The 26,076-nt window shown below is 55.7% G+C and overlaps 1 protein-coding gene across 7 annotated transcripts in view; it reads left to right on the forward strand.

Annotated features, from left to right (window-relative positions):
* ATP11A (ATPase phospholipid transporting 11A) overlaps positions 1-26,076 on the forward strand; it is a 105,941-nt gene that overhangs the window by 51,396 nt on the left and 28,469 nt on the right. For 6 of the 7 annotated variants that reach the window (XM_070800505.1, XM_070800504.1, XM_070800507.1 and 3 more), the window contains exons 3-16: positions 2,933-3,022; positions 3,943-4,023; positions 6,516-6,623; positions 8,630-8,758; positions 10,863-10,966; positions 11,378-11,428; positions 14,320-14,384; positions 15,024-15,105; positions 16,297-16,447; positions 17,466-17,663; positions 18,304-18,477; positions 19,071-19,234; positions 21,552-21,623; positions 22,634-22,707. In XM_070800505.1, coding sequence (XP_070656606.1) covers positions 2,933-3,022; positions 3,943-4,023; positions 6,516-6,623; positions 8,630-8,758; positions 10,863-10,966; positions 11,378-11,428; positions 14,320-14,384; positions 15,024-15,105; positions 16,297-16,447; positions 17,466-17,663; positions 18,304-18,477; positions 19,071-19,234; positions 21,552-21,623; positions 22,634-22,707 — 1,543 coding nt within the window. Of the gene's footprint in view, positions 1-822; positions 1,015-2,932; positions 3,023-3,942; positions 4,024-6,515; positions 6,624-8,629; positions 8,759-10,862; positions 10,967-11,377; positions 11,429-14,319; positions 14,385-15,023; positions 15,106-16,296; positions 16,448-17,465; positions 17,664-18,303; positions 18,478-19,070; positions 19,235-21,551; positions 21,624-22,633; positions 22,708-26,076 lie in introns of those variants that run through there. The other variant, XM_070800508.1, reaches the window with a different exon arrangement.

A 26,076-nucleotide genomic window follows, 5' to 3' on the forward strand; every position in this document is an offset into this window, starting at 1 on the left:
CTTAGCTTGTAAGAAATAAATTTACAAACGGGTTTGGAGAATATGTTGGTGTATCTATGTCTTCTTGGAAAGAAAATGTTCATTTCTACCCTGGAAGACTGTCAACAGTGGCTCCTTAAGGGCACAAACGCCTGTGCCGAGTTAAATCTCCAGCCTGATCTGTGACTGGTGAACGATGTGTGGTCCACGTTCTGTTCCCTTTTGAGCAGAACATGGTAGAAGAAGGAAAAGTAAGAAATGACCCCAAATGTGTGATCCCTTCCCCTTGCTTCTGACCTCACACCGAGCCCCGCAGCCAGGGCCTTCTCGAACCTCAGCCGCGCACCCCCTGCCCCAGACTCAGAGGACGATGGGGCATCACCAGTTCACAGCGTGGTGCTTGGGCACACAGAGCACGTGGCTGCCAGCTCTGCCCTCATCACCGCAGCTTAAACGTCCAGTTCGGGCTGTGCGGTCTCCCCCCCCCCGAACACAAGACTGAACTCCTTGAGACCTCGGGGCTTGCCTTCCCGGGAGATTGTGTGTTTTTTAGAGTACCCGAGTGCACCTGTGCCAGAGCCCTGTAGGGTACAAATGGCCACAGCCTCACCGGTTTGCGGACACTCTGGGTTTCCTCTCCGCGGCTGGCGAAGCAGAGTCGCACTGGGCCGCCCCTGTCTCCCCAGTGCCACGTGAGGAGGGGGCAGCCAGGCAGGGCTGCTTCTCTGTGCCTGGGGCCCCTCCAGCCCACGGTGAGGACAGAACCCAGAGGGGAGAAGCCCACGGTGAGGATGGAACCCAGAGGGGAGCCCATGGCGAGGACAGAACCCGGGGGAGAAGCCCATGGTGAGGACAGAACCCAGAGGGGACGAGAGCGGCCAGGGCCGGCTCGCGGCTGACGACGCACACCTGGGCTGTGGTGTGAACGGGACACGAGGTAGGGATTGTGGTCTGGACCCACAACTCCCCAAGTTGTGTGATGGGAAAGCAAAGCTTTGCCTGCCTCAGACGTCTCAGCTCCAGCGCAGCAAGCAAGTACGCACTTTGTTCTGCACTGTCCTGCTCTGGGGTTCAGCAGTGAGGGCTCTGGTGTTAGGTTCTGTCCTACTGATGATATCAGCGAAAGGCAGGACCTGACGGACGGATGTGGGTCAGAGTGCATCACTGTGCCTGTTATGCAAAGTATTACCTTATATTGTGGCCCAAGTGTCTGAGCAAGTATTTGGATCATTACCACTCAGCAGAGATCAAAAATGTGCGATTGGCCCTCTGTTAACTATTTGCCAGCTCTCATGTGCAATAAAGACCTCATTTCATTTTATCCGTACAGTTCTGATGATCCGTGCAGTCCTGACTGTTTAAACCATCTCACTGGATTCTCAGTTTTCATGCTGCACATTGTCAGAGGTTAACAACCCTTTTCCCACCGTATTACTGATGATCAGCAGTAATAACTTATGATGGTCATTTATTCCGTAAAATATGTGGCTCACACAACATAACGTCTAAGCTGCAGCACAGGCCTCCTACACCCGGTAGGAATGAAGTAATCATTTAGGTGGTTTTAAATTCCAGATCTGTGTGGTTCCCTGGTAGACTAGGATTTAGGAAGCGGAAAGGGCGTCCTGAAATAGCAGCATTAAAATAGATTAAGACTGATCTGCACGTTTGGAAGGATGGTAGAAGATGGCCTTCTGTAGTAGATACGTGGCGCTTTCTAATGTGGAAGCTTGCAAACACGCAGGAGAAGCGGGGGAGTCTGCGCCTGACCACCCGCTGTCTGCACGGACCAGCAGGTGCCCGGGGTGTTCGTCTGTGCGTCTCTTTCCTACCTCGAGACCATTCTGAAGCAAACCCTAAACGATGTACAACCTCCATCTATAAATATTTCAGCAGATAAAAGACGGGTTTTGAGTAGGACTCTTCCCGCTAATGTGACTTTGCACTGAGTAGTTTGTTAGAGGTGGGGATGCGTTCTGACTTCCTGCGTGGTGAGTGTGCTGGTCTGGGTTCTGGAGACAGGGTGGGCTTCACGGGATGGAGCCTTGAGGGCAGTCCCACTTGGGATCGGGATCTCTAGGAAGGGAGCATGTGAGGGCTGAAAGGTCACAGAATCGCAAAATGAGACACAAGTGCTGTGGTATGACATAGCTTATGTTTCTTTTAATAGCTCCTTTTTAAAGTTAGTGAAAAGTAATTTCCTCATGCCCAAGAACACTGGGCTGGGTGGCCTTTCCCTTCTCCGGGGGATCTTCCTGACCCAGGAATCAAACCAGGGTCTCCTGCACTGCAGGCAGAGTCTTTACCAGCTGAGCCACCAGGGAAGCCCCGCTTATGGCCCACTTAAGACGAAATACATCTCTGTCAAGCACTTACAAAGATTGATTTGTTGGTGCTCTTTCTCAAGTTACAGAATCTCAACGACTCTCATTTCTGAGACCAGTTTGAGCCAGAGCTTCAGTCCTCACCACATTGCTTTAAGGCGCACGTTATTCTTTTATTTTTTCTTTTGGTCTCGCTGTGTAGCCGCTGGGATCTTTGATCTCCGGCCAGGGATTGAACCCACGCTCCCTGCAGTGAAAGCTCCAAGTCGTAACCGCTGGACCGTCAGAGAAGTCCTTGACACACACTGCTCTTTTAATCATTGTATAGACAGAAAGGGTAGAACTCGGACATTTTAGCCGTGAAACTCTTCTTAAGCTACCTTGCATTACCTTGAATTATCTGGGACTGGGCAATTCAAATACGCTGCTTCGAGTCCGTGTTCTGTGTTGGCAGTTTCTCTGTACGGTCAAGAAGTTGATAAAATGTCTACAAACACTCTCAGCTTTGTTTTGTATCAGAAACTAGTCGTTTTTCACTTTGAGACCCAGGGCGGCCTGCCGTGTGGCAGAATAACCACGCGGTGTGAAGTGTGGTCCTGACGACCCCATTCTGTGTTTCTTCTCTGCAGTACACGTTTTGGAACTTCATACCCAAGAACTTATTTGAACAATTCAGAAGAATAGCCAACTTTTATTTTCTTATCATATTTCTGGTCCAGGTAAGGCTGGTCACCTCTTCCTGTTGCCCCAGATGTAAATATAAATAAGTGACATTTATTCTTGGATGATTGACTGGTTTGCTGATAAAGAGGGAGCAGGGACTTGGTGCCCCTTTATCTACAGACCCGTCACCTGCTTTCTTCAAAGACAAGCGTGTTGGTTCAGAGAGACCTGTTAACTAGAGCATGGGTGTGAGCCCCGTGTGCGTGAGCCGGTCCGGCTGCCTTCTGCCCTCATCCTCCAGTCCTGATGGGAGGCCAGGAGCTTCCTAACCTTTAGGAGGACTTACTCGCTAAGCTCCACGTTATTCCACTTATCCCCAAATCACGATGTTCTTGTTGTTCAGTCACTGGGTCGTGTCCGACTCTTTGTGACCCCGTAAACTGTAGCACGTGAGGCTTCCCTGTCCTTCACTATCTCCCTAAATCATGTGCATGTTCCTAAAAAAAACACTAAAAGGAAGAGAGTTAACAGGAAGAAAGTGGAAGCCACAGTGAGATGTGGATAAGGAAACAGGTCAGGCGTGCTTTCAGATCGGCAGCCTGACTCGTGTCAATCAGACAGAACACAGTGGAAGGACTTTAAAAAATTTCCCCCCAGTAATGTATGCAAATAATGTCATTAAAGTGTGGCACCAGAAGCAGAGGGTGAATTGAAATAACACGTGCGCTGGAATTATCCCGTGTTGTTGCTGCTGCTGACACACCCGTAATAAGGAGAACTGCCCTCAGTTTTCTAGTAAAGGAGGATGGTTTACCTTGTATCATTTATCTCCAGTGGTGGGATAGAGTGGGGCAACAGCCAAGTGAGTTAACATGAGTCAAAGTGGATGCTACGATGTGTCCAGGGCCAAGCAGTCCACCTGAAGCCCCTCAGAAGGGTTTCTGAAGCTGACTCACCCACCCTCTGTTCCCTGCAGCTGATTATCGATACGCCCACGAGCCCGGTGACAAGCGGTCTCCCGCTGTTCTTCGTCATCACGGTCACGGCCATCAAGCAGGTGAGCTCTGCAGATGCGGGCGGGGAGGAGGAGGGTCCCACAGAGGGTCTGCTACGGGGGCCGCGTGTCATCCACAGCAGAGTCTGCTGGCTCGTTGCAGCCAGTTCACGGGACATTCGGCTCACCTCCAAAGTTCACTTCTGTAACTGGTTTAGATGGACTCTTGAGTTAAAACAAGGCAGGCTGAATAATTTAGTGCTCATTTGCTGCCCTGAGTATCCGAGGAAGAACCTGTTGTCCTCACGTTGAACCACGTGCAGTGGCCCCTGAGTTGCTTGCCCGCTGCATCCCCCGCTGCCCGGACCCGAGGAGTCGCTCCTGCAGAGGCTCTGAACGTGCCCCCGCACGTAACACAGCCCCGCGACTCCTGACTCGGGGTGGATCCTGCACCCTCTGCAGCCCTGACTGATGAGCCAGTGACCGACGGGAGAGCAGTTCACCTGCTGTTGCCATGACCTGTTCACTGGGGGTTAGTGCTTAACTATCAGCTCTGTTCAGTTCCCACCATTTGGAAGAAAGCCTCGAGTCTCACTGTCCAGCCCCTCCTCCAGCCTCGGCTCCTGGCAACCGCCAGTCCACTCTCGGCCTACCCCGGGTGTTTGTATTAACAGAATCTCACCTTGGTGACCTTTTGTGCCTGACTTATTTCACTGAGCGTGTTCTCAAGGTTTATCCACTGGTAATGTGTGTCAGTGATTCACTCATAGATGAATAATACTCCACCCCGTGTGCAGACCACGTTGTATTTATCCAGCACCCACTGATGGGTATCTGGGTGCTTCTGCTATTCTGGCTCTTCCGGAGAACACTGTCAGGAGCAGTCACGCGGAAGCTTTGTGTGGACACAGCTTCTCGGTTCCCCTGCGTGCATACAGAGTAGAGTTACTCTAATGTTGCAAGTGTCTTCCAAGTGACCGCGGCGTGGACGTTCCCGCCAGCTGTGCGTGGGTTTCCGGTTCCTCCACGTTCCCGCTGAGCCTTGTCACCCGTCTTCCTCGGGTGCGCTCACCCTAGTGGACGTGAAGTGGCACCCACGGTGGTTTCGCATTTCCTTCGTAAAAACGATGCTGGGCATCTTTTCATGAGCTTACTGGCCTTTTGTAAATTTTCTTTCGAGAAATACCTTCAAGTCATTGGCCCATTTTTAAATTGGATTGTGTCTTATCCCTGAGACAATTTGTATATTCCAGATACAGGTCCCTTATCTCCTGCATACTTTTGAACACAATGATGTTGCGTTGAAATATCTGAAAGGCAGCATCTAAATTCTTGGTCACGTTGTTGCTGACGAAGCCATGCTTTCTGTGTTAGTCTCTAAATAAAACATAAAAGCGCTGAAGGCCCATCACAGGAGTCACGGCGCCCGCGCTGCCCCCGAGCGGCGGGAGTCACGGCAGAGCGACTCCTCCCGACCAAGAGAACACGAAGAGCCGAGGCTCAGGGCCGCCTTCGTGAACGTGAGGCCAGTCCCCTGCCGGTCTGCACGGTGAGAGTGTCCGGACTGGTCAGTGTTTGATCCAGAACGGGAGTGGCATTGAAGGCTTCCCTTGTGATCGTCTGGGTTTTGTCTTCCACTCGCCAGTGATCTGCACATACAGATTTGAACGGCGATATGATTTTACCTGTTGCCCATGAAATTGGCTTTGAATGTAGAAGTCTGAAGAGCGGACAGAATGAGAATGTGGCCGTGCAGGCGTCCACACACGCTGATGGGCGTGGCGGGCCATCTCGGGGACCGTGTGGGGTGTCTGATGAGCCTGAAGACGAGCACACAGGGGCCTGTGTCACAGGTGGAGCCTGGTCTGTGCGCTTGAAGCACCCTGTGTGAGCCCCCGAGGGACAGGCCGGGGGGCTGGAGACCCCAGTCCTGACCTGAGTGGGCTCTGCCCCGAGGCCGTGGTGCCATTGAAGCTGAAAGAGCACGGAGGCCTCCTGAGAGCACCCTGATTGCGGCGCAAGGGGCGTCCCCATCCCTAAGGGGGTGCCCTGGCGCATCCTGCCCTGCGGCCATGGCTCCTGGGGGTGGGTGGCGTGTAAGGTGCCCAGCAGAGAGCGGTGGCCACGGCTCCTGGGCGTGAGACCTTCCTGCCACTTCGGCCAGGACATGGTGCCAGGCGGGTGGGGGCGCTGCCCTCTGCAGCCTGGGTCTGCCCTGGCTCCACCCGGGGCGACGGGCCGGCAGCCCTGAAGGGCTTGAGGAGGCGGAGGATTCGGGGCTGTGCCCTTCCGGGACTGCCTGGCCCTCAGCGGCCCTGCCAGCCCCCTGCCTGCATGTTGCCCTGCGGTCCTCTGGGCTGAATCCCGGTTTCGGGGCCACCTGCCGCCCGCCCGGGTCCCCGTCAGCCCTGCTGGGCGTCCTGGCCCGCTGCACGTGGAGAGCCCCTTCCCCGGGGACCGCAGCCCAGCCTCCCCGGGCGTGGAGCAGCCCTTGAGTGTGGCCGCCCGGCCGGAGCAGGCGAGGGCTCACGGGCGTCTTTCCTGGGTCCCGGCAGGGCTACGAGGACTGGCTGCGCCACAAAGCGGACAACGCCATGAACCAGTGCCCCGTGCACTTCGTGCAGCACGGCCGGCTGGTGCGGAAGCAGAGCCGGAAGCTCCGGGTGAGTGCCCGCGGCACGCGGCCCTCGTGCCTTCGGCAGAACTTCTGTCTGAGATTGCTTTAGTCACTGCGTGCAGACCGCCCTCTTCCCCAAGTGCTGCTCCCTTCAGGCAAGCTCCGACCAGTGTTCTCAACCCCTTTCTTCTGTGGGTCAATTTTTAAAGCTGTAAGCAACTGTAGCGCAGGTTTAGGGTCTCAGCGACCTGAGCGGTAGGTGGGTCCACCTCCAGGACGTGTCTTTATGTAGATGGGGTCACACAGCCTGTACCTGTCAAACTGGCTTTCCTCTCACAGTCGAACTCCCTCGGGGCTCGCCAAGGGTGGGCATCTGGACGCCTTTCTTTGCTTGGAGAGTCCGTGGGGGTGGACCAGGGGGGTGGGGCTGTTTCTCCAGATCGGGGCCATGATGAATAAAGCTGCTGTGAGCATCTGTGTAGAGGTTTTTTATCGTGAATATAGTTTCCTTTTCTCTGGTATAAAAGTCAGGAGCTCAGTTGCTGGGTCATCGTGGGAAACCCCGTCTTAGTGGAGCGGGAGCAGCCCAGCCGTGCCCTGAGAGCCTGCCCACCCATGTGTTCCCGCCAGCTCTGTCCCAGCACCCCAGCAGTGCTTGGCACTGCCTCTCGTCTCTGTGGCCCTGATTCTGCGTGCGGTCTCAGCATGCGCCGCCCTGGTGGCTGGCGAGCAGCTCACGCCTGCTGTTTGCCCTCAGGGCGTCTTCTTCCGGAGACACCTGTTCTCGCTGTTGTTGCTTCTACTCAGTCCCTCGTTCAGTCCGGCTCTTCGTGATCCCGTGGACTGCAGCCCTCCGAGCTCCCTGTCCTTCACTGTCTCAGCAGGTGTTCCTTCTGCCCAGAACTCCTTTTTCTCTGGTGTGTCATTCACTTCAGTTCAGTCGCTCCGTTGTGTCCGACTCTTTGCGACCCCATGGACTGCAGCACACCAGGCCTCCCTGTCCATCACCAACTCCCGGAGTTCACTCAGACCCATGTCCATTGAGTTGGTGATGCCATCCAACCATCTCATCCTCTGTCGTCCCCTTCTCCTCCTGCCCCCAATCTTTCCCAGCATCAGGGTCTTTTCCAATGAGTCAGCTCTTTGCATCAGGTGGCCAAAGTACTGGAGTTTCAACTCCAGCATCAGTCCTTCCAGTGAATATTCAGGGTTGATTTCCTTTAGGATGGGCTGGTTTAGGATTTGTGGCCCTTGCCCGCTTCCTGCTTGGTTCATTGAGGGTTTTTACTGTGGAATGTTGAGAGTTCACATATTCTAGACGCTGGTCCTCTGCCAGAAATGCCTTAATGGGGTATTTCGCTAAGCAGAGGCTCTTCATTTTGATGAAGTCCAGTTCACTGACTTTTCCTTATATGCATGATGTTTTTAGTGTCAAGTTAAGAACTCTTTGCCAAGGCCTGGTGGCCAAAGACTTTCTCCTGTTTGTTTTTCCCTTAAAGTTTTTATAGTTTTAGATTAAGTTCCTTATCGATTTTGTGTTACTTTTTACGTGAAAGTCCTTTTTGCCCAGGACTGCCCGAGCGCTCCAGCTCGTCTGTTGGGAAGGCTGTCCCTCCTCCATTGACTGGCTTTTGTACCTTTGTCCAAAGCCCGTTAAGCCCATTCTGTCGTGATGGCCTCTGCCAGTCCTCTGCTGGAACCACACACTCCTTTTCACTGTGGCCACATCCCAGGCTTTACGCCCATGGGATGACCGCTCACCTCATCCTCCTGGATGGAGTTCAAATATTGCAAAGTATTTCTATCATAGCAAAATAGAATATTGCAGAACATTCTTTCATCATGCCCCGTGGCGTGTCCAGGGTCTAAGCGTCCAGTGGTGTGTCGACCTCCCTGGTCTCTCCTGGGTTTGGGCCACATGCTCCGGAAGCTGCCCTTCTCAGCCGCGTCATCCACACGCTTTCCTTCCAGCGATGCTGTGACGGCGTCCGTGGGAGCCCCGGCCCAGAGGCTGGTTCCGGTTCACAGCGCTGTCTGTCGTCTGTCCTGCAGGTTGGGGACATCGTCATGGTCAAGGAGGACGAGACCTTCCCCTGTGACCTGATCTTCCTGTCCAGCAGCCGTGCGGACGGGACCTGCCACGTGACCACCGCCAGCCTGGATGGGGAGTCCAGCCACAAAGTAACATGCCTGTTCTCTGCCCGTGGGACCCCCTCCTTCCCCTGGGAGCTGTGCTCCTGTGGCCGGAAGCTGCACAGGGAGTGAGGCTCTGTGTCCAGGGACCTCTCCTTCCCCTGGGAGCTGTGCTCCTGTGGCCAGAAGCTGCACGGGGAGTGAAGCTCTGTGTTCAGGGACACCCCGCCCTCCCCCCCACCTTCCCCTGAGAGCTGTGCTCTGGTGGCCGGAAGCTGCACGGGGAATGAGGCTCTGCATTCAGGGAGAGCAGGGACTGTTTCCTCTCGTTTGCATCTCCTCGATTCCCACTTTCTTCTTCCCACCCCAGCACCCTAACCCTCAGCCTCTCCAGATAACAGAAGCAAGTCCACGTTCCTTTTTAGCTGCTGCTTAGCGAGGGCACCCAGTTAAGGACGTAAGGAAGAGATTGTTAGAATTTGGACGTTTTCATTTTACCTGTCAAAATCAGTGACTTCACCAGACTGGAATTGTATGGAAAGTGAGTCTCGATTTTGCCCGCTTATTACTTCAATGAGCATCTTTTTGTTAAAGTATCTTAGTAAGGATTTTCAGAAATGATGATTCATTTCTTACATTCAGTGTGGAGTTCTGTACTGGCAGCTGGTACTAAACAATTTTAATTAATGATCACAAACGAAAAGCACACAGCTGTTAATTTTAAGGATTTCACTGTTTTGAAAACACAGACTCTTGCAGGGAGTTTATGAAAGTGAGCCTGGCCTGTGGGTCCAGCATTTCTGAGGCTCTGGCTCCCGTGGACACAGGAGCTTCCCCGAGGGGCAAGCCCTGAAGGGTGCCCTGCTCCTCCCCTGTGGATGACCACAGTCTCATCACATGATGCCTGTAGGGTTTCCACACTCACTCTCACATTTTCTACATCCCGAATCCCAGGGGAGGAGCCTTGTGGCACAGTCGTCTGTACGGAGAGCAGTTTTGGGTGGAGGGTGCTCGGTGTTCAGTGGCCGTCAGAGCTTGAGGGAGGGGTCGTGTCCGCTCCTCCCCAGCCTAGGCGAGCCGTTCACACCCGACCACGGGCAGTGGGCTGCCGTCCACACCCCCACCCAAAGGGGGACGTCCCTGCCCAGATGCGGCCACCCTTCTCGGGAGCAGATGCCTCGAGGGTCCAGTGCATCACTGCGGTCAGGGGGAAGCCACACCCGTCCACACGTGGCCTGTGGCCGACGTCTGTATTTGGGCTCCTGGGCTCGAGGCACCGGAGCTGTCTCCTCAAGAGCAGAGGAGGGGCCCTGTACTGGTCACACCTGCAGAGCGCTCCTGTCCGTCAGATGTGGACAGAGCTCTCGTGAGGACAGTTTAGAAGCTCCCCAGTGTGGGACGCGCCGGAGCTTTCACATGTTAGCCGGATGCTGTGATCGTGCCCCCGTCATTGTGAATCCTCACACGCTTGCCCGAGCTTACTCATCAGGGTTGGGGAGGAGATGGCGTCCTCCCAAGCCGGCCCACCTGTCCACCATTCCTGGTGCCCTCAGGGCCCATCTTCGCAAAATGGGGTCCCAGACCAGCAGCACCAGCAGCCCTGGGATCTGCTTAGAAATGTGGTTCTCGGGCGCCACCCAGACTTTTGGCCTCGGAGACTCTGGGGCAGGGCTGGGGCCGTGGCGTCTAGTCTGGACAGATGAACCCAGATGTCTGTTTTGGAGGAGACTTGGGCTCATTGAGGTGGGGCAGGGCTGGGGCCGTGGCGTCTAGTCTGGACGGATGAACCCAGGTGTCTGTTTTGGAGGAGACTTGGGCTCGTTGAGCTGGGGCAGGGCTGGGGCTGTGGCGTCTAGTCTGGACAGATGAACCCAGATGTCTGTTTTGGAGGAGAGCTGGGCTCGTTGAGGACGCTGGCTGAGGACGCTGTGCTGGCGCCTCTTGGGTGCAGGAATCACGCGCGGGGGCACCTGTAGTCTTACAACGTTTTACATCTGCAGACTCTGTCCCATACGGTAGCCAGGCTTTGTACTCAGGCTTATTTATGTGCATAAACATTAAACACCGGGGCTGCCCCAGGACGGGGCTCCCACTGCGGGGAGATCGTGTTGCTCGTTTGGGCTGTGACCCCCCATGTCCTGTCCGTTTGCAGACCCATTACGCAGTTCAGGACACAAAGGGGTTCCATTCGGAGGAAGACATCGACAGTCTCCACGCAACCATCGAGTGTGAGCAGCCCCAGCCTGACCTCTACAAGTAAGCGGGCCTCCTTCCCGGGTCCCCCGCCCCTTGCCCCCAGGGCCTGGCTCCTGGCTGGCTGGGGGTGGGTGTGTGTGTGCATCACTGGGGAAGCCCAGGCCCCTCCGATCTCTAGCTCTCTGTTCAGATACTTGAAAAGGCTTCGTGGAACTAAACGTGTTGAAGAAAAATGAATTTTTTGTGCTTCGAAGAAGTCATTTTAAGAAATGTCATTTAAGTCATGAGCAAGTAAAAGCAGGGCGGGGAAGAAGCGTGGTTGAGCCCCCCACCCCTGTGTTCTCGGGAGGACCTCAGCCCTTCTTAGAGACGGAGGTACGGGGTGGGGGCGGTCCAGGAGCCAGGGTCTCAGGTCCTGTTCCCTCCCGCCCCCCCGCCGCCCTGGCAGTGACCTGACCCTCCCGCCCCCAGGTTCGTCGGCCGCATAAATGTTTACAACGATCAAAATGACCCTGTGGTGAGGTGAGTTCTCTGCTTCTTGTGAACGCTGGGGGGTTTCATGTCTATCGTTCAATTAAACGTGGTTCTTTTCCTGATGAGAGCTGTTCATGGTCGCTGTACAGTGGGTTTGAGGGGGTTCTGTCTGACTCGAGTCTGGGCTCTGTCCCATGGCTGGTTTGAGGAGGTCCTGTCTGACTAGAGTCTGGATTCTGTCCCATGGCTGGTTTGAGGGGGTTCCTTTCTGACTAGAGTCTGGGCTCTGTCCCATGGCTGATCTGAGGGTGTCCTGCCTGACTAGAGTCTGGGCTCTGTCCTTTAATTGGTTTGAGGGGAGTCCTTTCTGACTAGAGTCTGGATTCTGTCCCATGGCTGGTTTGAGGGGGCCCTTTCTGACTAGAGTCTGGGCTCTGTCCCGTGGCTGGTTTGAGGGAGTCCTGCCTGACTAGTCTGGGCTCTGTCCCGTGGCTGGTTTCTCTGGTACATACGTCTGGATGTGTTAACACACTAACCACACCATGGAGAATGTTCTCCCGAGAGTCTGCTGAGGGTGCCTTCACAGCAGATGACGGGAGGGTGCGGTTCCCCGTTAGAAACACCTTCTGTAGCTGAACAGACTATGAGGCCGAATGGCTTCTGACTTGGAGGCCGTCGGATCGGCTGCGTGAATCTGCTCGTGGTCATCTCCGGGCACCTTCTTGCCCTGGACATCGGGGATGTGCCTCCCAAGGGCCTGTTCCGGGTTCACGCCCACCAGGGATGGGAACCTGCTGCAGGGGATGCACAGTGACCAGTGTAGGTCCCAGCTGGGCATCCACTCCCAGACCGCTGGCGGCTGGGAGCTGACTCGGCCCCGAGGCTTCGGACCCCGCTCAGCCCGGCCGTGGGCTCTTCGGCCTCCGCTTCCCAGGCCTGGGGACGTTTTACCCGCGCGAGGTCTCGAGGTCTGCACTGAGGGGACTGCCTTTGAAGTCCTTTTCCACAAACCCTGCTGGTCAGAGATTGATTTTCCTCCAGTTCACACGTCTTCAGATTGCTGGTGTTCTGGTATTACCGTGTGTATTAAAGAAAACACTGGCCCGGAAGTAGAAAAGAAAATGGAGATTAATGTCGAATAAGTAGTTGCGGGGTTTCTGTCCTTGAGAGGCTCCAGGAATTGCTTGTTTTAAGGAAGCAGTTGGCACCTTTTTAGCGTGTGTTTATCCCCACTCTTCATCAGCAGGTTAGCAAGAGCTTTCCAGACCTGTGGAGGCCTTGCCTTGGTCTTTCTTAAACACATATTGTTCTAAACGTGAATGGCTGGTTAGTGAGGAGAACCAACCTGTATTCTTGTGCCTCGTGAGGATTAATTTGTATTTGAAGGAGGGTGGATAGATTGAGCTGGCTCCATAGCACCAGTGGGTGAACCTGGAGAAGTCAGCACGGCTGGTTTTCCTTATTTGATATTTGTACAAAGTTGATGCCTGAGTCTCTTGAAAGAGAATTACTGTTACCGTATTCTGATACTTTATCTAGTTTTGCTTGTTTTAGTATTTATACTAAAGTCAGCAGATTTTTAATATTTGGATGTTTAAAGATGTTTATAAATTTGTGGTGTGGACAGATATGAATTGTATATCCAATTTCCGGATCCTTTCTGAGTGATGTTTCTTCATCCTCCTGTCCAAACCAGGAGCAAAGTGCTTTTTAAAATAAGTTATTTTTAGACACCAGAGACACTGTATGAAGGGCCACTTGTTTCCGTAAACACCTTGGACGTGCGCTGCCGTGTTTGCCGACAGAGGCTGACAGTGCCTGTAACAGAAATGGACGCGTGTGTACCAGGGCGCCCGTCCCACGAGGCTGTCGGGCTGGGGACCACGCCCTGAGACCGCGGACGGCCCTGGGCAGACCCCTCGGGTCAGGGCGTCCCAGCCAGCGCGCCCCACTGGGCAGGCCCTCTTTCTCGTCTTCACCCTGATGTGGTCCTGAGCCGGGTCAGCTGAGTACACGGGATGCATTCACGCTTATATCGTTCAGTAAGTCCTCAGCCTCCCTTGGTAAAAGGAAATCAAATGCTAATTGAATGAAAAGAAAACTTGAGCAAATTTTCCCCTCTACCCCAAATCCCTTTACTCTCCAAAGAAAATCAGGAGAACATTGTAGATGTAAAGTTAGTGAATCTGAATCTGCTTCTGATTCCCTTTCTGCTCTTGGGAAATGAGAAGAAATGATTACTCGGTCAACAGAGGGAACCACTGGCCCCCGAACCCCTAAAGGCAGAGTTTGTCGGCTGTTGAGTTGACTCATCTCACTGTTGAGTCCCAAGTGCTTGTTTTCACATGAATGGTTTTTAACTTCCTCGGTCGCCCCAGCACAGCAGTGCACGGGTCACTGCAGACTCACAGGCCAGCTGCGTCCAGGGCCTGCGGCTTGGCTGCGTGCTTGTGGGTGCCTCACTGAGCCCCCAGCGCCTCTCTGAAAGCCAGACTGTGTTAATGTGTGTGATACTCCCCCAGGATGTGCTAGAAACAGCTCAGTGAGTCGCAGGCACCACTTGGCATCCCCAGCGCAGCCGGCCTCAGATGTGAAGCTTGTTGGGGCGGGTTTCCGGGCTGGTCTGTGGGGTGGCACTTCTGGGGAGGGCCCTGGTGCTGCTGGTGGTGAGACCCTCGCTGTCTCTAATGGAGTGGCATCAAAGCCTTGGGGGCCACCCAGTGGGTCTGGGGCCCTGATGGAGCTGACTGTGGGAATCTCCCAGCAGACGGTTCTTACTGGCCCCAGGGAAAGAGTGCCTGCCTTTCCTGGGGCTCGGCTAGAGTTCATAGTCCAGATACAGGCGGATCTACACTGAGATGGTTTCCTCGTGAGATGCAGTGTCGAGCCTGTGAGCTGCTTCTCCACTGCCCTGTTTCCTGTCGTCCTTCTCTTTGCAGGTCATTAGGATCGGAAAACCTGCTTCTTAGAGGAGCCACGCTGAAGAACACCGAGAAAATCTTTGGTAAATGTTCTAATTAGTGAATTATTAACACTAGCTGCTAAGACTAAGGGCCCCGTAAGCAGTTAAAATCCGTGGAGGTGCCTGAAAGTGTCTCTTTGTGCTCTGAGGTGCTGTGGATTTATGGTGGCGAATTGTCCTAAGAAAACCAGTCTGCACGCACGACCACAGTCCCCCAGGGACATGTCAGGGCGCTGCCTGCGCACTGAGCGCCTGCAGCTGGTGACTCGAGCATGAAGTCGTGCCTGTGAGAGAATTCACACGCGCTCTGCAGGAAGTTCTTTCAATGGCTGTGTTTCTTTGTTAGTAGTTTCCATTTCCAGGGGGTTAACTTTTATGTTTTAACTGATACTCAAGTAATACACAAGTGTGTCTTATTGTTGGGAAACCCAAATAACTAGAATCTGAACTTGTTTTTAAAAAAGTACAGATTGCTCCCTACGTATGCAGGAAGAAAAAAAGTCTTTGGTCTAAAGAATCTTTTTGTATGACTTTTTATGAACAGCTAGCTGGCCTAGAAAAGTGTAAAGTACGCTTTATTTTGTCCAGAATTCCGCGTGTGCCTCTCTGCGTGTGCCTTACCGTGTGCAGCAGACAGACACAGCTGTGCGGCTGCTCTGTCATCTACTCTCTGCTTTACAGGTGTTGCTATTTACACGGGCATGGAGACCAAGATGGCACTGAACTACCAATCCAAGTCCCAGAAGCGGTCTGCTGTCGAAAAGTAAGCTCATATATCCCATGGATTGAATCGCATAAAGAGCCTACAGCCATACCACCCTGGTGCGCCCCATCTCATCTGAATCACGTAAAAATCCTGACTTCCACTGTCGCAAACCCCGGCAGTGGTGAAATCGTTTTCCTCTTGGTCTGATCAGCAACTCCGTGAGGTCTGACAGACGACGGTTGGGCTGATGATTTAGATCTTAGACGGACCGTCTTATTTCATGGGGCTGTGGAGGCCTTGCACCCAGCCACATGTAGACTCCCACCTGAGTGCAGACAGCTGGGCCAAGGCCAGCTGTGGACGCCATCAGGTCCTCCTGTGAAAAAGTCGAAATTACGTCGCTTTTCCTCACACCGAGGAAAGTGTGAGCAGAGCCAACAGTCTTCACTAAACAGTAAAATCCTTTTGATAATAAGTCAGGACACAGTTGGGTTTGTAAGAAAATGTGGCCCAGGTGGTGTCTTCTTTGCCTCACAAAATACACTGCGTCCCTAACCTGAGGTGGACGACTGGGTGACCACACGTGGTGAAGTGAAGAGATACTGGCTCCTTAGTGATTTGGGGGTGACGGTCGGGGCACCATTGTCTGCTGTTGGCAAGTTGACCTCCAAGTGGAATCCTGGGTCTCTGCCCACCTGTGGCTGCATCAGCTGTGAAGTTGGGCTGTCGGTTCTTATTAAGGAAGGATGCTTAGTTTCCAGATGTCTGCATTGACAAATCAGTCTCAGATACTGGAAAATCAGACCTCCTTCATAGGCTCCTAAGGACTGGCTAAGGACTCAGCAGTTTTCCTACTCAAGGCGTTCGCTCATTCCCTCCTGCCTTCCTCCAGGTTGGGAACGCACAGGCTGATGCTTCGCAGTAGAAGACGTTGGTTTCCAGGGCTTCTGTGAATTAAGAGCCTTAGACCGTGCAGAAGCCCCCTGAGCAGGGCGGCCGTGCCCTGCGCTCCTGTCCACCAGAGTTCCCTGCCCCCAGCTCTGTCCTTGTGGCCCCAAACACAGGCCAGTGGCCAGAGTGGACGCAGATGTAGACAAGCTTGCCTTTGCCGCTTGGACAGTTGGTCGGGGGGTCCCTTTGCTGTGTTGTTCCTGTCTGCTCGCAGCGTGTTCATTCCGACGTTCGACAGCCCGCTCCGGGTTCCTGGGGGAGCAGGCACCCAGTCTCCACGCCCGTCTTGTGTTTCAGATCGATGAACGTGTTCCTCGTCGTGTACCTGTGCATCCTTATCAGCAAGGCACTCATCAACACCACGCTGAAGTACGTGTGGCAGAGCGAGCCGTCCCGGGACGAGCCGTGGTACAACCGGAAGACGGAGGCGGAGAGACAGAGGAACCTGGTACAGCGGAGGCGCCCGTGGGCGGGTGCTGTGGACGCCTGGGGGCACGGGATGATGAGCTGTTGGTAGTAGACACGCTGGTGACGGTGAAAGAATCAGCTGCCCCCCCATAGGCGCTGGTTGCTCCGCCTTCTTTGGGTATTTGAATATTCGGGTCTGGAAAAGTATCAGCTTCCATCCTAAATCCATAAGGACGAACCTTAAACCTTGGGAGCGTGGCGTCTTAACCACTGGGCCACCAGTCAAGTCCCCAGTGTGTTAATTTGATTAAATCTCCTCTACTTAGGGGCTTCCCTGGTGGCTCAGATGGTGAAGCATCTGCCTGCAATGCAGGAGACCCGGGTTCGATCCCTGGGTCGGGACGATCCCCTAGAGTAGGAAATGGCCACCCACTCCAGCATTCTTGCCTGGAAAATCCCATGGTCGTAGGAGTCTGATAGGTTACAGTCCATGGGGTTGCAAAGAGTCAGACACGACTGAGCGACTTTCCTTCCACTTCCACTTTTTCTGCTTAAAATGGTGCCGTTTTCCGGCTGGGCCTACCGCATCTGCCTGAGCCATGTGCAGATCCCAGCCTGGGCCCCTGCCTCTTTCCTGAGCTCAGTCCAGCCTCCCAGGAGACTAAATGGCTCAGAAATAAGGACGAAACTAGACAGAAAAGCCGCTTATCCAGACCTAAGCTTGGTCATTTGCTGGAATCTCAGAGGAAACAGTAATCCACTGTTTGGTGTCCTCCGGGCTCTCGGCGGGAGGCCCCCACTGTCTCCAGGTGTGACTCACAGGTGGCCGTCCCCCGACCCCGCCCATCAGCAGCACAGGTGTGGGGCCGCTCCCGTCCTGGGCCAGCCTCGGCGCCCAAGTGGGCGGACAGAGGAAAGCAGGCGGCCCCCGACGCCCAGGTGGTCTTCACCTTTGGGTCTGAAGCACCTGTATTCAAAAGCAGCACTTGCTGAGCTGGGCCAGCTAAGCTGAGCTCCAGCTGTGCAGCGCTGGCGGTGACCACGCTGCGCCGTCTCAGTTCCTCAGAGCCTTCACGGACTTCCTGGCCTTCATGGTTCTCTTCAACTACATCATTCCCGTGTCCATGTACGTCACCGTGGAGTTGCAGAAGTTCCTGGGCTCCTACTTCCTCACCTGGGACGAGGACATGTTTGACGAGGAGATGGGGGAAGGGCCGCTGGTCAACACCTCGGATCTGAATGAGGAGCTGGGGCAGGTCAGTGTCTCCGGAGCTGTCTTCTCTCGCTGGCTGGTGGGGGAGCCCCTCGCACCTGCGTCCTTGGGTTTCCAGAGGCCATGTGACTCTCAGCCTGCAGCAGACGCCCTGGGTGTTCGGAGGGGGACGCTGCCATCCCTGAGCAGATACGACTTACACCCGAAAGACGGCAGCAGATTCCCCCTCCTTGTGTGACAGAGGTGGTGCTTCTGTGTCGACAGGTTAGGCAGACTCGTGACGTTCACTCACCAATACCGGCTCACCCGTGGCCTTTCTAAGTGGTGCTGATTCTGCGTTTCGGGGGCCTGGATTGGGGTGAATCGGCAGTGAGCCCTCAGCTCCCCCAGCCGTCCTCTCAGGCCTCATGGCCCGAGGTCATCACTGTCAGGGTGGGCAGAGTGAGACTGAGCTTCAGTCTCTGGCATAAAGAGAGTTCAGAACCCCTCCACTGAGCTGTCCAGGCTGCCAGCTTGGGGCCTGAGCTCTGTGCTGCCTTGACCTGCTAAGTGGGTGTGATAGCCAGGACCTGCCCTGCAGAGGGCACGTGGGTGGGAGCCCCGAGCAGGAGCACCGTGGAGGGGCAGAGGGTGGGGGTCCGAGCCCCTCGGGGGCAGCACTGGCAGCAGAGCCGCGTCCGCAGGTGGAGTATGTGTTCACGGACAAGACGGGCACCCTCACGGAGAACAACATGGAGTTCAAGGAGTGCTGTGTGGAGGGCCACGTGTGCGTGCCGCACGCCGTCTGCAATGGCCAGGTGCTCCCCGACGCCTCCGCCATCGACATGATCGACGCCTCCCCGGGCGCCAGTGGGCGGGTAGGTGCTCGTGCTTCCCGCCCTCGTCCTGCCCCCTCCCTTCCCACGGGCGTGTCTCAGGACACAGCAAGGGCACCTCCTGTCCCGGGGTCTGGGACTCGCAGGAAGGAAAGATGTGGGTGCAGGCGTCCCCGCGGGCGTCCCCAGTGAATCCGGCCGTCTCGTTGGGGCTGGAGACCGCTCACGTCACACTGAGAGTGAGTGCGTGCTCACGCATGGACACACTCACAGGGACCCAGTCACAGGCACGGGCACACCTGTGCTCACACAAGCTGCACAGTTGTGCACACGCACGCACGTGGACACGCACACACACAGCCTGCCGCTGCAGCTCCAGATCTCACTCCCTCAGGGAGGGGCGTTGCCCTCGTCAGCAGTCACCCCAGAGGCCCTTCCAGAAACTTGAACCTGCCGCCTCCCTGCGTCCACGTCCATCTCGTCTGGCCTGGACTCCGCCGCCACCCCCAGGGGCAGAGCTAACGCTCCCCACCCCCGACGGCTGCAGGCCCGGCCGTGTTGGTTGTCGTCTTCTGTTTGGGTTCCTTCTGTCTTAAGTGGACGTGCTTAGAGCTGTGCGTTGTGCTGTGTTTCAGGAGCGGGAGGAGCTGTTTTTCCGGGCCCTCTGTCTCTGCCACACCATCCAGGTGAAGGATGACGATGAGGTGGATGGGCCCCAGAAGTCACCAGACTCGGGGAAGCGCTCTGCATACATCTCGTCCTCGCCCGACGAGGTGGCCCTGGTCGAGGGCATCCAGAGGTGCGTGTCGGGCGACTCTGGTCCTGGAGGCTGGGTGTCCTGGGCGCTGTCCACCGTCACAGTGGACGTGTCCTGGGAGCATCCTGACCAGGCCCCTGGGCCTGGGGCGTTCCGCTGGGGTGGGGGCCAGGCGGCCACTGCCTCTGGGCTCAGGCCGTCCTCTGATCCCCAGGCAGTGGATGTGGCTTCCTCCTGCTGTCTTAGATGGTGGTTTCCCTCCTAACTTCTGCATAAACTAGAGGCCCCTGCAAACACTCACAGACGTTTTTAAGATGCAGTCTTAGAATCCTTTATGACAAGTCTTCCTCATCCATCCTAAAAAATTGAGGTCAAGCAACTTGCAGGGTCCCACAGCGTGAGAAGGGCTGGGCTGGATGCTGCAGCTCTCTCACCGCTCGCTCCTGTGAGTCCTGTCCCACCAGCTCCTTCACGTCTCTTTACTGGGCGTTGTTGCTGCTTCCTGACACGGGGCTCCACGCAAACACTTGGGAGAACACTTCTCTCCAGATGGTAATTTCATGTCATCCCGTTCTCATCGCCGATGACCCTGATTTAACTCTGAAGGTGCGGGATTCACTGCACAGCACAGGGAACTAAGCCAGAGCCTCCTAACAACTTGTAGCAGAATGTGAGCTGCGTAAAGAACCAAGTCACGCTGCTGTGCATCTGAAACTCACCATAGAGTGAGCCAGCCGCCTTCAGTTAAAAAATCACCATAGAGTGAGCCAGCCGCCTTCAGTTAAAAACTCACCATAGAGTGAGCCAGCCGCCTTCAGTTAAAAACTCACCATAGAGTGAGTCAGCCGCCTTCAGTTAAAAAATCACCATAGTGTAAGCCAGCCGCTTTCAGTTAAAAACTCACCATAGAGTGAGCCAGCCGCCTTCAGTTAAAAAATCACCATAGTGTAAGCCAGCCGCTTTCAGTTAAAAACTCACCATAGAGTGAGTCAGCCGCCTTTAGTTAAAAACTCACCATAGAGTGAGCCAGCCACCTTCAGTTAAAAAATCACCATAGTGTAAGCCAGCCGCTTTCAGTTAAAAACTCACCATAGAGTGAGCCAGCCGCCTTCAGTTAAAAACTCACCATAGAGTGAGTCAGCCGCCTTCAGTTAAAAAATCACCATAGTGTAAGCCAGCCGCTTTCAGTTAAAAACTCACCATAGAGTGAGCCAGCCGCCTTCAGTTAAAAAATCACCATAGTGTAAGCCAGCCGCTTTCAGTTAAAAACTCACCATAGAGTGAGTCAGCCGCCTTTAGTTAAAAACTCACCATAGAGTGAGCCAGCCACCTTCAGTTAAAAAATCACCATAGTGTAAGCCAGCCGCTTTCAGTTAAAAACTCACCATAGAGTGAGTCAGCCGCCTTCAGTTAAAAACTCACCATAGAGTGAGTCAGCCGCCTTCAGTTAAAAAATCAGCAAGGGCTCTTACCTTCCCCTTCACTGCCCTCGGAGCATGGGCATCAGACACCCCTAGTCTAATTGGAACCGTGTTTTTGTCGTGGACTAAATGCTGCATTTTTCCTGCAATTTGACAGTGATAATCAGGTGTGTGTGTTGTGTGTTCAACATACGTATTCACACGCACCTAGGGGAGAGTTCTCAGAGCGAGTGAGACCTGTCTCTTGGAAAACGAGCGCTCAGGCAGTAAGGCACATTCAGTCGCAGGGACCGCCCCTGAGCCGCCTCTCCTCCGGCAGCAGCTCCCCCAGGCCAGCGGGCCCTGGCCCACGGGCTGCAGCGCCTGCGCACTGTCAGGGCTGCTGTGGTGCTCGAGTGTGTGTCCTCCTCCCGTGAGCTCCTTGCACCAGGAGCCGGGCCGCTTGCTCTAGCCCGTCGCTGGGCCGGTGCGGGCGGAGCTCCCGCGCCTGCCGGTGTTGGATGCACGTCACGAGTCGAGTGCCCTGCGGCCCCGTGTTGAGCTGGGCTGTGGTTTCCTTGTCAGTAGACCGAGCGTCCGCCTGGAGACTGACAGGCTCCCAGAGTCCTAATTCTGATGTCGTAACCTCTGAAGGGCCCCCCTGATAGTAGAGACAGGGCCCACTCCCCAGACCTGCTGCCCTGCAGCGTCACCAGTAGGAAGCAGCTCATCACGTGTGAAGCGCCGAGCGGCCGTTCCCACGTCCAGTTCCCTGGGCTCGTGGAGAATTTTCTCAGACAGTGAATAAATTCAGCACTGACTTCGCCACACAGCTTACAGTCTCCGTTTTACTAGAAGCATTTCTTCTCCAAAAGGAAAGCTTTCCCAAAGTACGAAACAGAAGTATCTGTGAGGAGGAAAGAGGTCCACATTAACCCCTGGGTTTGTCTGCCCCGCAGATTTGGTTTCACGTACCTGAGGCTGAAGGACAATTACATGGAGCTGCTGAACAGGGACAATGACGTCGAGAGGTGAGGACACCCCTGGATGGGAGGGGAATATAGCATTGTCTTCCCAGTGTTTTGTTACCGGAGAAAATACCAAATTCTCTGTACTTTTCCCATGACTCTTCCTCCCTCTTCTCGGTAACGACCCCAAGCACGTTGCCAGAACGCCCTGGGAGTCTGAGTTGGACGCTTAGGGGCGAGGTTGGGTGGTGGTGCAGCGTCCAACAGGCTTGGGTGAAGCCATGTGGTGTCCGTTTCACTGCAGGAGTTCGGGAACCTTCTAGTCCATTCTGACACCCCGAGGCCATGCTCTGACCCCCACAAGAGGGAAGACGTAAGCCCTCCCCCTGGAGTGGCCCCGGGACCCTGTGTCCTCAGAGCCCGTTCCAGGCCGTGGAGCGTGGGGTCCTGTAGAAACACTGAGCAGGAGATGGACGGGGGGTTTCACTTTCCATATCGACCTTCGGGGACTGTCCAGTCTGAAAGTGCTGGCCCCGGGGACACGTGGTGTGTTTCGATTTTGACTTGGATGATGGGTTGTCCGTCTCTCCTTGGTAATAAGCATTACTGGGCTATCATGGAGATGGCGCAGTTGGTAAGGAATATAACCTTTGGTGACGATGATCTCAAAGAACAGGATTTCCGTTCTGGAAAAGTAGACTCCCAGGGTGTGGGGGAGGTGGTGAACCCTTGACTCCAGAAGGGGCTTCTGGGTTCTCTAGCCACGGTCAGCTGCGGCTCCTCCCCAAAGCACTTGGGGGCCTCTGGGCGCTGTGGTGTGACCCCTGGGAGGGCAGGGACCCTGCTGTCCGGCTCCTGGTCTCCAGCTGGACAGGCAGGTGAGAGCACCTCTCAGGCCATCCCCACCGCTCGGTGCGGCCGGAGATTCCTGGGCAGCCTCACGCCGTGCCCGGCTGACACCCACCCGCTGCTTCAGGGGCCGTGTCACCTGCAGGGGAGGCTGGTCGTTACCCAGATGCTGTGACTCACGGAGCCACGTGAACGTCAAAACGAGTTTTCAATCTCTCTTTCAGGTTTGAGTTGCTGGAAATCTTGAGTTTCGACTCAGTAAGAAGGCGGATGAGTGTAATCGTCAAGTCTGCTACAGGTGGAAATTCCTTTCCTTTGATTTGTCAAATGGTCCCTGTGGTTGTGCTTTATTCTGATGCCTCAAGTTTGTGAGGCTCTAAGGCTTTAACCATTTGTTCTCCCTTTAAACACAGACACATCTGCACTAGCTGTTCACCTCCAGCCCTGTTTGGGCCCCAGCATCTTAGGCTGGCTTAGTCTGGCGACCCATCCCGAGGTCAACTCCTCACCCACCCCTCAGTTTACACACAAGGCAGCCTGCGTCCTGGGTCCCCCACCCCATCCGTGCCGCAGACCCTCCCCTGGTCAGGACCGCCCACCTCAGACCCTCCGCTGGTCTGGACCGCCCACCTCAGACCCTCCCCTGGTCTGGACCGCCCACCTCAGACCCTCCCCTGGTCTGGACCGCCCACCTCAGACCCTCCCCTGGTCTGGACCGCCCACCTCAGACCCTCCCCTGGTCTGGACTCTCCCCCCTCAGACCCTCCACTGGTCTGGACTCTCCCCCCTCAGACCCTCCACTGGTCTGGACTCTCCCCGCTCAGACCCTCCCCTGGTCTGGACCCCCCACCTCAGACCCTCCCCTGGTCTGGACTCTTCCCCCCTTAGACCCTCCCCTGGTCTGGACTCTCCCCGCTCAGACCCTCCCCTGGTCTGGACTCTCCCCCCTCAGACCCTCCACTGGTCTGGACTCTTCCCCCCTTAGACCCTCCCCTGGTCTGGACTCTCCCCCCTCAGACCCTCCCCTGGTCTGGACTCTTCCCCCCTTAGACCCTCCCCTGGTCTGGACTCTCCCCCCTCAGACCCTCCCCTGGTCTGGACCCCCCACCTCAGACCCTCTCCCAGGACACCTCCCTGACCACCTGTCGGAGGCCTCCGTGGTCTCCTCAGCCTGATGGACTGTCAGCTCTCCCGTCCTTTCTGGGCTGCAGGCGTCCTGAACAGGGCGCCACACTGGGCAGCAGTGTGCCCGCCCCCGCAGTGCCGGGCGCGCGGTAGACATCGCTGGACTCGGCGTCTAACTCCATTTCCCGTGGCATCTTACCAAGAGATGTGGGACCCTACTTGCTTTTGTCTCTTGAAACTAGACCATGCCAGGCTATGTTTCTCTCTTTGGAAACCTGCCCGGCGAGCAGGCAAACGGAGACACTGCCCTGAAACTATAAACAGAGCCAGCCTGAAGGCGGCCGAGGGCGCGTGGGAGGGTTCCACGTCACCAGGGTCCTCACACGGTGTTGACCAGAAGTGCCTGCTCTGTCTCCTGAGCTGGTGGGGACGTCGAGGCGGCTGCCGAAGCCCATCTTTCAGCCGCACCCCAGGAACCAGGCTCCATGCCCTGGGGAACACGGGCAAGTTGGGGCCGGTTCTCTGACCCGCATGGCTCCCTCGCCTCCAACCGGTTGTCAGACGTGACAGCTCCACCCACGAGACTCACACCGGTGAGCACCGTGAAAGCTCAAGTACTTTATGTCGATGGTCCTGTAACACGTGGCCACGGGGCCGGCGGGACATAGGAAGCGCACTGCCCATCGTGTTTGGAGATGAGTCCCGGTCGCCTGTGCTGCCTCTGCTGCCTCTGGGCAGCGCTCGGCTTATCCAGGGTGAAGGTGTTTGGCTGCTGAGGTTCACACCATCAGGCTCCTTGTCCTGCGACTGCCCGCATACAGATGTGTAGTCTAGGAGGTGAACCGTCTCGGGGGCAGTCTGCGAGCCGGTTGTCACGCCCACCGTGGCGGGAAGCGATGCCCCCGCTGCTCACACCCCATCCTCCGCCCCGTCCGCACGCTCTCCTGGGCTGCCTGGAGCACCGTGCTCGCCCCTGGGGCTGGATGACAGCATCTGCATAAACTGCTCCACTTTGGCCATGAACAGCGTGGCCGAGCCTGGAGCAGGCGCTGGGCTGTGGAAACCGAGAGCTGTTGAAAGTCCTTTCCTCGAGGAGGTTTCCTGGGGCACCTCTCGGGGCTTCATGGGAGAGGCCGGGCCGTTGGAACCCGCGGTGGCAGCAGTTAATCCACAGAGACACTGACTGTTTAATCAAAGAAAGTGTGAAAGTGAAAGTGTTAGTCACTCAGTTGTGTTTGACTCTTTGTGACCCCCCAGTGGACTGCAGCCCACCAAGCTCCTCTGTCCATGGAATTCTCCAGGCAAGAGTACCGGAGTGGGTTGCCATTCCCTTCTCCATTAATTAAGGAAGTTGTTCTCTAAGCAGTGATTCCTCCCCGGCGTTGACACCAGCCGCACAGAGTGACAGCCTCCTGGGCAGGACGGAGACGAGAGCCCCTGCGGCCCGGAGCTCAGCGGCCCGCCCTGGAAGCCGCTGCAGCCACGGGCGCTGCCCGACCCCAGGTGCCCACCTAGTCAGTCACAGCCGTGTGCGGGCACTGCTCTGGAGGCGTCACTTCTCAGTCCTTTACAAGACCGGAGCAGCAGGAGCTGAAGCCGCTGCCCAGTGCTGTCTTCTCTGGCCCTTACGTGTCGCCTTGCACTCTGGACGTTCTCTGTCTGCTTGACCACAGCTTTAGGCTAAACGCATCTCACACTCCAGCGGGTACAGAGGGAAGACAGATCAGGACGGTGGGAAATCTCAGTCATTCACAAGCCATTACCATGAGCCCTCTGGGATGTTTTAGGACAAAGAATTACTGTTCAAGACTGCATCACTATGCAGAGTTGGCTGCACCACAGAACTTGTTCTGTGTCATGTGACATGTGAGCATTGCATGGAAACCACAGCTGGTGCCCGCGTGGATTCCGTGCCAGGCTGCCGGGCGCACGACCAGGAGTCCTGGGTCAAGGGCCAAGAGTGTGCAGGCTTCTCCTCAGCGTTCAAGATTTCTGTCTGAAGACAAATTCGGAAGAGACCCAGGTTCCAGAGACAAGCCCCTCGGTGTTTACACAAGCAGAGCTGTGTGCTTTGCAGGCCAAGAGATTCCTTGTAAAAGAGGAGCCCGGTGCCAGCAACCTGTGGGTCGGCGTGGATGCCGTGTGCCCTTCATCCCAACCTGACTAAGGGAGAGCCTTCCATCTCGAGGGGGGAGGAGCCTGCCCCCCAGCACTGACATGTGAAGTGACTGGGGCAGCAGGTGGGGGGTGGGGTAGTACCATAGATGCTTCTTGTAACTCTTGTGCACGCAGAGGATGGTCCGATGGTCACGTCCGGTGCCCCAGCAGCTCACTGCCCATTTGGGGTTGGCCACACCCTTGCGTCTTTACGCCCAACCCCCAGCCCGGTCCTGCGGTGGTTCATCCCTCACTCGCATCCTTGCCAGGGAGCTGGTGGAAGTGACGGGAGGAAGCTGCCCGGAGCCAGTGTCCTTGTTCCCGACTTCCCTGAGACGCTGGGGTTGTTGGAATAAGAGGAGGCTTTGTGGGGGCGGGAGTCCGT

The sequence above is a fragment of the Bos indicus genome, chromosome 12 (assembly GCF_029378745.1).
Source record: "Bos indicus isolate NIAB-ARS_2022 breed Sahiwal x Tharparkar chromosome 12, NIAB-ARS_B.indTharparkar_mat_pri_1.0, whole genome shotgun sequence".
Classification (NCBI taxonomy): domain Eukaryota; kingdom Metazoa; phylum Chordata; class Mammalia; order Artiodactyla; family Bovidae; genus Bos; species Bos indicus.